This window comes from Notamacropus eugenii, chromosome 2 (genome assembly GCF_028372415.1).
Source record: "Notamacropus eugenii isolate mMacEug1 chromosome 2, mMacEug1.pri_v2, whole genome shotgun sequence".
NCBI lineage: Eukaryota > Metazoa > Chordata > Mammalia > Diprotodontia > Macropodidae > Notamacropus > Notamacropus eugenii.
The window spans coordinates 432,327,860-432,341,450 of NC_092873.1; the positions used below are offsets into that span (position 1 = coordinate 432,327,860).

Genomic DNA, 13,591 nt, shown 5'->3' on the forward strand with positions numbered 1-13,591 from the left:
TCCATTCAAAGGGATCCTAGGGGTAGAAGGTACAGCCAAAGCATGAGAACTGCTGAGGAGATCTAATTCATGGACCCTTTTTCCAGGCTTTGGACTTCTACAAACTGGGCCCAACCTTGGGAAATCCTCTTCCTACTTTAATCACTGTCCCCTTGGCTTATTTTTCCTCCATTTAGAGCTGCCTTTGGGAAATCTCATAATGTAGCTTAAATATAAATCATGTCCAGGTCTCAACAGATATGAGTGAGAAAGGTCTCTAGGCCCTATATTAGAACCCAGTAACAAGGAGTATGTTGGATCCAGATCAACTTTTATTTTGCCTAGATGATAAATGCAGAAAATGATTAAAGGATTCAGAAGAACCCATGAAAAATGGGTTTCTCCTCCACTTCTGGTGAGTCCCACCTTCCCTCAGGGCCCTATATAGTCTCCCAGGCTTGTAGCATCACTCTATGGCTAGTATAGCCCTCAAAAAAACAAATGAACTTGAGTATATGAAGGAGGCAACTCTCTCCCTCCCCATATACATACACAAACAAATATATTCCAGTGAGTCATGCTTTTATCCCGGAGACCCCAAGAAATATTCACCCTTAGAGTACTATGTTGTTCAGTCTTTCAGTCCAACTCATCATGACCTTGTTTGGGGTTTTCTTCAAGGATACTGGAGTGGTTTGCCATTTCCTTCTCCAGTTCAGATGAGGAAGCTGAAGTCAACAGGACTATGACTTGCCCAGGGTCACACAGCTAGTAAGTGTCTGAGGCTGGTTTTGAACTCATGAAGATGAGTCTTCATGACTCCAGGCCTTGTACTCTGTGCACTATGGCACCACCTAGCAGCCCTTTTAGTACTATACTGAGGGCTTCCATTCCCCTAGGAGGTAAATGCACTTATTACACTAAAAAAGTAACTCTCCTAACATTCCACCGAGTCCTACTCACACATGAGAGATACATGACATTCTCTAGCTTTATGATCTATTGAGAAGGAAAATGAACTTAGAGTTGCTAGAGAGGCCTTCACATCAGACTTGCACCATCCAAATAAATCATATTAATCACATCTGGTTAAGTTGAGGTCTCTCCCACCTTGTGACTTCATCCTCTTTCATCCTCCTCCATCCATCAGACATGCAATCCCCTCCTCCCCAAGAGGCTTCCTTTATCTCTCCAGAGGACTGGATTTTGGAACACTTTAATTTAGGACTGATAGGAAGGCAGATCTAAAGTTGGCACTGCCCTGGAAATCCTCCTTCCTCTGTCTAGAGAGCTGGGTTCAGGAACTTCCACCACTTGACTACGTGACTTCCATAACTGCCTCTCCAAGGCTGGGGTTATGAGGTTGGAGGCCAGAACATGTTCTCCAGCCACATGGGTGAGAACATGTTCACTTCCAACGTGTCCCAAGGCAGCCATTAGCAGTTTCTAGGGGCACAGATAGAGTCTGTGGGAATACACAGGTCCACTTTCTCCTTCCTTCCCAGGATGTAGGTCTAATTTTAGCTCTTCTGCTTTCTCAGGATCTCCCAGGAAAAAGCAAAATCACTGAAAAGGACCAACTTTGCAATTCGTTCCCTTTTTAATAGGCCTGGTACAAAGAGATGGCTCTTTCAGCAACATTAAGAGCCAATCTGTTCCATCCCAATTCATCAACATTAACTTGAGAACAAGTCAAATGGGCGTGGGAGATATAATCACAGCCATAGCCTTCACCTTGCCTCTAGGTGAATTGGACAGGTAACTGTTCTGATCATCTCCCTACATCAGGTGGGTGCTATTCAGTCATTTTGGTGGTGTCCAACTCTTCATGACCCATATAGGATTTTCTTCGCAAAAATACTGCAGTGATTTGCCATTTCCTTCTCCAGTGGTTTAAGGCAAGCAGAGGTTAAATGACTTGCCCGGGGTAGAAGTGTCTGAAGTCATAGTTAAATTCAGATCTTCCTGACTCCAGGCCCAACGCTCTGCACTATGGCAGGACCATGGATCATTAGTAATAAAGTCAGATACTCTCTCCCTAATTGTAAGCTCTTACACAGGATTTACATTTTACAGAATGGGGTCTGTTATGAGAATGTCAAAACTAGACAGTGCTTTAGAGATCATCTAGGGAAGATCTGCAGGAGCACTGGCTGCATGATTCAAGTATCTGGAGGGTCATCAAACAGAAGGGAGGCTAGACTCCAATTCAGAGCAATGCAATGTGAGAAGTGGGTGCTAAGTGTCTACTGGCTGCAAGGCTGGGCAGCTAGGTGGCACCATAGTGCATAGAGCATCTGGAATCAGGAAAACTCATCTTCCTGAGTTCAAATCCAGCCTGAGACATTGTGTGACCCTGAACAGGTCACTTAACCCTGTTTGCCTCAGTTTCCTCATCTGTAAAATGGGCTGGAGAAGGAAATGGCAAACCCTCTAGTATCTTTGCCAAGAAAACCCCAAATGGATCCATGAAGAGTCAGACACAACTGAAAAACCTAGCTACAAGGCCCTCTATTAGGTACTGTACATCGAACCTTGAAAATGAAATCGTCCATGCCTTCAAATTATTCTGCTTGGTCCCAGAGTATAGGCTTTGGAGCTCTGAATGGAAGCTTGAGGGAAACAGATTTAGGTTTAACGTAAGGCGAAACTTATCAAAATAGAAGAGTCTTTGTACCTCTCTGATCTCTGTATGGATACTATTGAGCCTCACAGCACATACATTATGGAATTTCATAAAAGCCTTATACAGTAGGCACTATAGGGGAAACTGAGGTTTAGAGATGTTAGGTGACAGACTGAAAATCAGAGAAATGTAAATCTCTTATGACTCCAAGTACAACATCCTAATATTATACCATTGTTGCTTCCCATGAAAAGGGGGCCCCCCAAGAATCCTTTGAAAGGTCTACCCAAGATCAGAGCATTTGGATAGAGAATAGTGGCTTGGTAAACTATTTCAAATTCTGTACCCAAGGAGACCTTGCCTCCGAGTCCAAGGATGTTTCTCCACATGCTGGGAGATGACCTTTTGTTAAGTCATTTCAGTTGGGTCTGGCTTTCTGTGACCCCACGTGGGGTTTTCTTGGCAAAGGTACTAAAATGGTTGGCCATTTCCTTCTCTAGCTCATGACAGATGAGGAAACAGTGGCAAAGAGGGTTAAATGATTTGCCCAGGGTCTACCTGTCAATCCATCCCATAGATTTTTTTTTCTCTTGGGTTTCCAAAACAAAGTCAAAGTCAGCCAGACACGTTGATTTGATATAAGCTGCAGAGCTGAGTCCAGTACTGCTCTTGGAAGTAGAGATCACTCTGCCCTTTTCACTCTCCATCTACCTCTCTTCTAAGTATGCTAGGTAGCTTTCCCCAGCTACCTATCTTCTCTCCCTAACTGAAATCTTATCATCAATGGAAAGAAGATGTCAAGAGTCAATAGAGATGCATTTTATTAGTAGAGAATGGCATTTAAACAAACCGATGTCCCAGGTAGTATGCTAATGTCAGCTGTCTGCTCTGGCACTACCATCCTCTTAAGGGCAGTCATTTGAGCAATGGAAATAGGGAATGAAGAGATCAAGTCTATAAAAAAGGGAATGAATTGCAAAGTTGGTCCTTTTCACTGTTTTTGGTTTTTCCTCAGAGATCCTGCAAAAGCAGAAGAGCGAAAATTGGACCTGGATCTTGGGAAGGGAGAGAATAGGTCTCTTCAGACTTCACTGGTTACAGTGAGGAGCCTGGACCAAGGGTCCCAGGGGTGGGTAGTCTAGGCTCTCAGGGGGAAGGTCTAGAACAAAATGTGAGCTACCCTAGCAAAGTGTTCCAACTCTAACAAATGCGCCAAAGGACAGTCTGCTTTTCAAACCTTCAACTTACAAACGGCACAGATGTTACTTAAATTTCCTGTAACAAACCTCTAGTGCCCCAGGCAACTCTCCAAGATTATAGGTTGCAAAACAATTGGTGTTCTACCTAAGTAGAACCTGGAGTTCCAGATAACAATTACATCATGGCGGGACCAGGGGGTGGGGGAGAGGAGAAGGAGGAGGAGGAAGAGAGGGGGAGAAGGGGGGAGGAGGAAAAAGAAGAGGAACTGGAGGAAGAAAAAGTCACACCATCAGTTCAATTCAGTATTTATTGAGCATCATCCTTGGATCCCCCAGCACTGTGCCAGGCACCACAGGAGACACAAGAGAAATATTTAATCCGTAGATCCAAGATCCAGTTTGAAAGGGACCTCAGAGGCCATCTAGTTCAACCCCTCCTTTTATAAGTGAGGAAACTGAGACTGACGGAAGTTAAGTGACTTGCCCAAGGTCACACAGGTAAAAAGGATCAGAAGTAAGATTTGAACTCTGGTCCTCTTATAATTCTCCCATATAAATAAAAGGGGCTTACAGTCTCCCCGTATAAATAAAAATAAATTATTAAATACATCTGGAATAAATATAGTTTACAACCAGCCAGCACTTTGTCATCTGCTTTGAGAATTATTCATAGAAACTTAGTGTAGCCTCCCTGTAGCTGAGTTAAGAATGTAGAGAGCCTGGGAGCAGTCTAAGCACAGGGTAACATCACTGGCAGGAAGAAATGACACAGGAAAAACCACCAGAAGTGGCACGTGATTGAAATGATGGGAAATCTTGGATAGCAGGTGTGCTGCAGCATCATGGCTGAAAGGCTTTCTCCAACCAGGCTAAGAGAATGTCCATTTCTCCCAAGGCTTTTGTCAGTCTTGCTTCTGGGTTCAACTAAAGGTCAAGAAAAATTAGATATTAGCCAAGTGGAGGGTGCAATACTACCCACTAAGTTCTGTTCTGAGTCTTGCTCTCTCCATCTACAAATAAAGGAACTGGGGACATGATCTCAAGGATCCATTGCAACTCTTAAATGCTATCTAGGAAATGAGAAGTGGCAAGCCCTGGGAGGAGTAAAAAAGGGCAGAGTAGAATCACAAAATAATCATGTGGGAGAGAGGGACAATTCTATCCTCTCTATCGGAAAAGGGGCAGAAAATGAGACAAGCATAGTCTGTGGAGATCCATGATAAGCATGATCAAACACACCCATTGCCCTCCTGATGCATCCTTGAACAGTAGAAAGGATGTTAGATTTGAAGTCGGAGAATTTGAGTTTGAATTCTGCCTGATAATTTCTAGCTGTGTGACCTTTGGCAAGTCACATATATAACTCAGTGGGCCTTATTTTCCTATCATGAGTGCTGTGATCCCTTCCAACTCTAGACCTGTGATTTCATGTATATCTTGGAATGATGCTAATGGATCCACCCACTCTGAAGTCTACTATTAAGCTTTTCCTCTCACAGAGGCTGATCCACACTTACCAGATTAACAAACCCCCTTTCTCTGTTTTCTGTCCTCCCTTCAGTTCCCCACACTCCCCAGGACTTCAAACATACCTTTGTAAATTCTTGCTGGAATAGCTGAAACTTCCTTTGGGAACTTTCACTTAAAGTAAATATTCCCTTTTCCTTCTGGAGAAGAGGAAGAACAAAGAAACGGGGGTCAGTGCATAAGTCTCTTCTCCCTCCCTCCCTAGAGGACACTCTTTTGGGTGGGAGGCAACAAATAAGTTCTTGAAGGCCTCCAATGGATGAAGCTGTCATCTGTATCCTAGTGTATCTAATGGATAGCGAAAAAGTTTCTTAAAGCTGCAACCCCCAAAAGCAGTGTGGTACACTGGAAAGTGCACTCTCTTAGTGTCAGAGAGCCTGAGTTAAAATCTTGACTCTGATACTCACTTCCTATGTAATCTTGGGCAAATCATATAACCTCTCTGAATCTCATTTTTCTTGCCTATGACTTGAAGGAATAGTGACACAATTGGATTGGGTGGCTGGCCTGGAGTCAGGAAGATCTGAGTTCAAATCCAGCCTCAGATGCTTCCTAGCTGTGTGACACTTGGCAAATTACTTAACCTTTGTCTGCCTCAGTTTCCTCAACTGTAATATGATTGCACTATCTTGATGGGTTGTTGTGAGGATCAAATGAGATAAAGTACCTAGCACAGTGCTTAGCACATAGTGTGTGTTCGTCCTTCATTGCCAAAGAAGACCATGCCATCAGAGAAATAATGACATGACTTGCACTTGACTGTTTTTTTCAGTGAGGGAGGGCTGTGCAGGTCACCAGCCTCACTTTTCCTTCAGAGCCATATGAATCCAGTGACCAGATATTCCTCAGGATGACTGGAGATGACCCAGGATGAGGCAATTGGGGTTAAATGACTTGCCCAAGGTCACACATCTAGTGAGTATCAAGTGTCTGAGGTGAGATTTAAACTCAGGTCCTCCTGACTCCTGCACTGGTGCTCTATCCATTGCACCACCTAGCTGCCCCTTAGCACATAGTAGGTGTTTAACAAATGCTCATTCTCATCCCTCACTTCTGAAGTCCATTCTAGCTCTAAATCTATGACTCTGTGATCTTCCAAACTTATTCCCCACTTAATCTTGACCCCAAACCCTCCTTTAGTCAGTTCCCTTCTGGTCTTCAGCATACTAATTTTGCTATATTGATTCTGACACATTTGAATGTGTGGGTGTTTCATGCAGTCCCTAGAAATGTTAGATGGTTTGTAATTTCCCTGAAGGTGGCAACTAAGACCTCTTTTTTTGTTCTAGATTTTCCCACTGGGACTCTAGTATGGGGACTCTCCATAGGTCCCCATGGGACCGTTGGTCTGGGCTCCTCACTATAATCAGTGAAGTTGGAAGAAACCTCAGAGTCTATCTAGTCTAACCCATATCTGAGCTGGAGTCAATTATACAGTATCCCTAATCAATAGTCATCCAGTCTAATGATGAAGATCTCCAATGATGAGGAACTCACCATTTCTAAAGGCAACAATTTAGATACACTCCCTATTCTCTGGACATTTATACCTCCACTCCAGTAACTTTGCCCCAATGTGGGTGCCCTTCTAGGGCTTTTCTCTATGTTACCTTCTTGCATTAGAATGTAAGTTTTTTGAGGGTAGAGACCATCTCTTTTTTTTTTTTTTGCTTGTATTCATATCCTCAGCAAATAGTACAGTATCTGGCATACAGTCAGTGCTTAATAAATGCTCCATCTATCTATATCTATATTTACATCTGTCTCTCTCGCTCTACATAAGTATATGTCCTCTGAGTAGTGAGGTGATAGAAAGGGGAGACGGAGAAGTGAGATCAAGCCCTCCCAGTCCAAGGTACTGAGCCCACTAAGCACTAGGTGGTTGCTTGTGTCAGTGACAAGTCTGGAAAGACAGACACTGTTGGCCCCACTCCCTAGCCCCCAGCCCCACTCACGCAACGCTGAAGTTTCTTCAGGATGGCAAAAAAGTTGTTGGCCAAAGTAGTAAATGGTGTCAAGATCCCAAGTTTCTCTGCCTTTGTGTGGTACCTATTGAACACGTTGCTCAAGTAAAAATTCAGCAGGGAGTAGTTGAGGTGACAGATTTCAGTCAACTGGGGAAAAAAAGATAGTTAATACCAAGGTCCTCCATTCTGTACTTTTTGGTCCTGGGTGTTTTACCCTCCCTAAATCCATTAGATTGGACAGTAATTGCACCACATAGGGCAAGAGGTGTGGAAAGAGTACATCTGGGTCTTGAAGAACCCTAATGATAACCTTCTTCAACCAAGGAGAGGACATTCAGGGAACTATTTGAGAGTGTTGGGTTTTTTTGAGTATGTAACTGAAGAAAGAGGTGAAAGGAGAGAGAGAGGAGAAAAAGTAATGGGGAGAAGAAAAAGAGGTCAAGCTCTCTGAGGGTGGGCACTGTCTCACTATCCTTGTATTCTCACAAAGACCTAGTACCTTGTACATAGTCAGTACTTAACAACATGAGAACCAGTCACATAAAGTGATAGAAAAATTTTATTATGAGAAGAAATTTATTATAATTTTACTCTGAAATAAAAATTTTTATCTTATCTCTATTATCTTTGGCTTATGAATTTTTAAAAATGTATTCTTAATTGATGCCACTTGGTTCTTTGGGGTGTTCTTAAATTCCAGTCCTATGAATAAATGTTTGTTGAATGAATGAATAAAAAAAGGGTGAAAGACGTAATCAAGACAGAGAAAGAAGGAAGTGATAAAGGAAGGAAAGGGAGGAGAGAATAACCTCTTTGGGGGTGCAATGTGTCTCATTCATCTTTATATTTCCATAGCATCAGAATTTATGTGCCTTGCACATAAATGTTTATTGAATGAATGAGTGAGTGAATGAATGAATGAATCAGTAAGGGAAACAAAGGATCAAGATGAAGAAAGAGGAAATGAGAGAGGAAGTGGGAAAGAGGTTGGGGTCATGATCTAAAGCAGGCACGAGGGATGCCTACGGTGAGAAAGATGAAGTGACAAGTTGAGATCTTTTTCTGGATAATATAGGCAGGATGTTTGTGGGCTTAAGTTCCTATCTGGATCCTATCTGGACTGAATTCACCAGCCTCTGCTTTGTGTGTTAAAAGTTCATCGCCAATTCAGAGGTGAAGGACTTTAGTCTCTCCAAAGGGTAGAGCAGCCTCTACCAGACCCCCGAGGCAGCCAGAGGCAGACCAGAGCCTTGAAGCCAGTGCCCAGGCAAAGAGATGTGGTACCTCCCACCAGCCATCCTGAATGACTCATTTACCGAGGCATTCTGGAGAAACTCCTGACGCAGCAGCCGTGTGTCTGTGTTGTGGTCCAGGGCTTGCTTGGGGAACAGAAAGAGAAAATTATGTTGGAGGAGGTAGATAGGGCAGGACCCAACTTTGCAAACAATTTGCCAAACTCTTTCAGCTGTTAACACGCCACTCAACCCACCCAATGTAAAACCAAAGGAGAAATGGAGAGAGGAACCAGGAGAGATTGGCCTAAGAAAGGGAAAGCCTAGGAATTCCACCATGAGTGGGAGGTCTGAAGGGGCATCTCTTGTGTTCACCAACACAAAAGACGAGTGCTTCTGGAAAATGAAATATTCAGGTAGTTCTTGAACCTGGGCAGAGCCTATCTGATCTTCCTCAGCTGTTCCCCTGTGGTCCAGAGTAGGGTATCCTAGGATCATCAGTTTTTAGAGCTGGAAAGAACCTCAAGACCAAGTAGTTCAATGTTTTCATTTGAGTTTGGAGCTACAGAGTTTGGCCTAGATTTCCCTGGGCCTTCATTTCCTTGCTGGCTCTGCTTCTGACTCTCAGGACTTTAGTATTGCGCCTCAGTCAACCTTTCATGACAAAACTTCCTTCAGCACTCGGGGCCTTCTCACCCTGGAAAATCCCTTGGCTTCTCTAGCTCCCTTCTCCCAATGGTAGTTTCTTCACAGGGCCTCCATTCTGGAGTCAGACCCAACTGGCCATGATTCATTCCTCTCTCAGTCACCTCATGGCTACCTTCCTAACCTCTCACCTCTTGAACTTTTCAGTTCCCTTTTGTATGTTATCTTCCTCAACTAGAATATAATAATTTCCCTGAGACAGGCTATGCCTCTCTTTTTTCCTTCATTGCTATCCCCAGATAGCACAATACCTGGCACATATTAAGAGCTCAATAAGTGGCTGTTGTCCTGACTTGCCTGATCTACCCCAATACTTAGAGACTCCGTTGCCCCATTCCCTGATGAGAACATTTTAGATTCCCAGGTTATTAGAGCTGAAAGGGATTGTAGAAACTACCTACTTTACCACTATACCCATTTTACAGATGAAGAAGCTGAAATGGAATGCCTTGCCCCAGATCTCACAACTAGTTAATGAAGGAGCTGAGACTAGAGCCTAGTCCAGTGTTCTCTCCATGATATCACACTCCCTTTACCCTTATTAGTGCTTCCCATTTTGAGCCCCCAGTCTTTGCTGCTTTACTTCTTATCCCAAGGGTTTATGACATTTTCATCTGATACTTTCAACTGAGTCCCTAGGAGTTCAGGAGAGATGTACGCTTGGATTTGAACGCATACCTATGTTGTTCCCACAGCTCAGGTTCCTTCCATCCTTTCTTGGCCCGTAATTTGACTGGGTTAGAAGGCAGAAAGCAGCATGGGCCTGAACATGTTACTGATCTCCCTATACTCCTCCTCCACCAACTTCTCCCTAAGTGGCTAAAGCCTGGGAAATCTGGCTCCAGTCCTTTTGGGTTCTGTTTTTGCCACCATAGACTCATAGAATTGTAGATTAAAAATAGAAACCATTAACCAACTCTTTAATTTGGCAGTTGGGGATCCTGAGACCCAGAAAAGTTAAATGATTTACCCAAGGTCAGACAGTGTCAGAAATAGGATTTGAACCCAGGTCATCTGAGAGTAGAGCCAGTGATTTTTCCACTGTGTAACCTTAGGCAAGTCACCTAGCTTCTGACTGCCTCAGTTTCCTCCAGTGTAAAATGTGGTTAATAATAACACCTACCTCCAAAATCTGTTGCGAGGATCAAATGAGATAATGTTTGTAAAGCATTTAGCATACTAAACTTTTAATAAATGCTTATTCACATCCTCTTACCACCTACCACATCGTTTTTACACACAAGCCCTGCTAGGCTGAGTATTGTGCCTTTACTTACCACAGTGCTCCTTATACCCTGGAAGGCCGTCCATAAATCTTGAAGAATTGCTCGCTGTACCCTACAGTGTCCAAAGTGAAATTCTCGACCCTCAGCTCCCAGATCTGGGTTCCAAAGAAAGATGAGCAGAAATAGCGAAGAAAAGATAGCCATCCGCATTCCTTTATACTGTTGCATAAAGAGGAATGAGTTACTCCTGCCAGAAACAGAGGGAGGTGTCATGATGTGATTGAAGTTACCTCTCCTTACCTGACCACTAGTGCATTATCAGGGGAAAAAGTCTCAAAGACACAAGGTCTTTAGTCCTAGGTATTGGAGTCTGCCGATAGTAGGATCATGGGTGCACAGAAACTGCTGTGGGAAACTTTTATGATCAGGGCATCTAAACTTCATCACTTGATGGAACACTCATGCATTCTCTGAGGCATACAGAGGGAGCTATCTATCCTCACCCTCCAGAGTCAGAACTAGGCGTTTTGGTGCCTGGAGCAATGAGCACAAAAGTACCTTCAAGTCAACTTTCTGAGACAAATTACACTGGGAGCAAAAAGAGACCCTGAGATATAAGGCCGATGTTGGAGAAACAGACCTCAGAATACATGAGTGTCATGACAGTGGCATGAAAGAATAGGTGAGCCTGGGCCAGTGAGGGTCTCACCTGGATCAGTGGCCAAAGTGAATAGGGACAAGGAAAAAGCATATCTTGTAGCTTCCTATTTTAACTAATTCTTCACTAAGGTTCATTTTTTTTCTATGATGCTAAAGTAATGTAAGCACTTTAAACATGTTCTAAATTTCAGTGCCCTGGGACAAAGCCCTGATCATTCCACCCTGGTTTTAGCTCTCTTCTTTCCTTCAAACCTTGGTCTATCACTCTGTCTCTCCATCCCTGCCACGTCCAACCATTATATTATATGCTTCAATATAGAGATCTAGCCCTAAGGGTCATTGAAGCCTGCACAAAGTGGATATTTGTCCCTTATACTTGCAACTCTAAGATACACTATTTCAGTGCCTTCTATTACAAGACACTCTAATGCCTAGTTCATCATGTCCTTGGACAAGTCTTGTGTGCCTGTGTTGGTATGTGTGTACACAAATACATATACACACATATATCTGTATATATATATATATATATGTATATACACACACACACACACATATCCATTTTACTTATCCTCTCTCTTTTCTTTACCATAATTATTTTTATCTTCTTACTTTATTTCCAGTCTATTTCCTGTGTAGCATTAGGCAAGTTACTCTCCACTCTCAGTCTATTTTCCTCATGTGTAAAATGATGGAATTAGATTTATTTTATATCTAAGGTCCCTTCTAGAACTAGATTTATGATCCTATAATCTCCCATGGCAAAAAAAGATAACATGGTATGCAAAAATATACATTAAACTATGCATGCTGGGAAATAGAGGTCTTGAGGTATGAAAGGGTAAGTGGGTTTCAGGTCTCTCATCCCTCACCTTTGACCCTACCTACAAGTAAGTCCTTTTCCTTCTTTAAAGGTTTATTTTCCCCATCTCTTACACAAAGAGAATCATTCCTACTAGGCTCTCTGAGGCCAGGTACTGTATCTTTCCTAGAACTTAATACAGTGCTCAGCATACAATAGATGCCTAAGAAACCATGAGTTTGTCATTTCCTTATCTGTGAAATGGGTATATTTCAGTAATGTCTACCTTAAAGGGTTATTGGGATGTCCAAATAGAATAATGTATATAAAACACTTTGACAAGCTTAAAGTGTTATAAAAATGCCACATTAAAAAAAATTCCTGCCTTCCAAGGGTTCTGACTGAGAGGTTAAAAAAAGAAAAGAAAAAAGGAAAAAAAAGAAATATCTGTCAGAGGGCAGGAATGGGTAAGAATGTAAGGATTACATACCCCTATTTCCACCCTGACTCAGTCCTGACTCTAAATCCTGACTCTAACAATTAGGTTTCCAGGAAAGAAAGTAAGAAGTTGAATTTTCAGATGAGTCACTTTTATTAAGCCTTCCCATTAAAGTTGACTTGCTTTTAATAAAGCACAAGAGAAGGGCTGAATTTGTTAGCAAAATAGACCATAGAATCATAGACTTTCTGCTGGAAGAGACTTTAGAGATCACTTTAGTCCAACCCTTTCATTTTAAAGATGAGGACTGTCAGGAAACTGAGGACAAGAGAGATGAAATGATTTGAAATGTCTAAGGCTAGCCAGGTAATATGTAATAGAGATGGGCCTTGAACTCATATCTTTTGGCTCTTACTCTAATGAACCTTCTGTTACAGGACACTGTCTCCAATCTCTGAAGCCAGGTAAAAATTCAGGCCATTTTCTACTAGACTCCAAACCAGAGGAAAGTTTTCCAATGTCCAATCTTCAGTCTGGGCAGGATGACAAGAGGGGATAAATATCTGTAACAATCATAGATGTCCTAGATAAAACGGACCTGCACAGGTCATGGGGTCCATTATCCCACATCCAGACACAACCAACCCCCTTAAGTATTGCTATTTTCTCTTCTTATGAGCTTCCAGTCTGAGAGACTCTTCAAATTCAATTCACCGTCTCTTTACCCTCCTGTTCTAGCTTAAGTGGTTCCCTGCTTCACTGTGCCGGGTTGAATGGTTCTATATAATACCTTTGTCTGGATTAATGTCATTACAGTCAGAACAGGCCAGCTGCTGAAAATAATGGAAGCAAAAAGTCAAAGGAACTGTTATTTTCACCTAAAGGAAAATATTCATCAAGGAAAATAATATCCATTACTTACCTTGGGTTCAGGGAAAGTGGGACTTGAAAACTCCGTGCCTACCCAGCTCTGAGAATCTGTGATTCTCTATGGCCTTAGCTGTCTGCTTTTATAGAGGAGGAAGGATGAGCGCTTTTTGTGGGTACCTTTGTACCTATCAGGGATGTATCAGTAGGTTGGAATTCTTTCCTAACCCAACTGAGAAGTCATTTCATGAATTTGTGTGTGTACATTAGTGTGACTGTCAGATTGGGGGTGGAAAGAGGGGGGGGGGGGTGGGGAGAAAGGACTCTCAATCATGATTAATTAGAAAGTTACTTCACTACCT

General features: G+C 42.6%; 1 protein-coding gene across 1 annotated transcript; it reads right to left on the reverse strand.

Moving 5' to 3' along the window:
* Positions 1 to 4,098: 4,098 nt before the first annotated feature.
* On the reverse strand, positions 4,099 to 13,349 carry IL24 (interleukin 24). Its single transcript, XM_072638596.1, has 6 exons — positions 13,285 to 13,349; positions 10,513 to 10,708; positions 8,615 to 8,677; positions 7,287 to 7,445; positions 5,397 to 5,471; positions 4,099 to 4,728 (listed from the first exon to the last, which is right to left on the reverse strand). Exons 2-6 carry the CDS (start codon positions 10,687 to 10,689, stop codon positions 4,645 to 4,647), a joined length of 558 nt encoding a protein of 185 aa, XP_072494697.1. The 5' UTR covers positions 10,690 to 10,708; positions 13,285 to 13,349; the 3' UTR covers positions 4,099 to 4,644.
* Between the last annotated feature and the right edge of the window lie 242 nt (positions 13,350 to 13,591).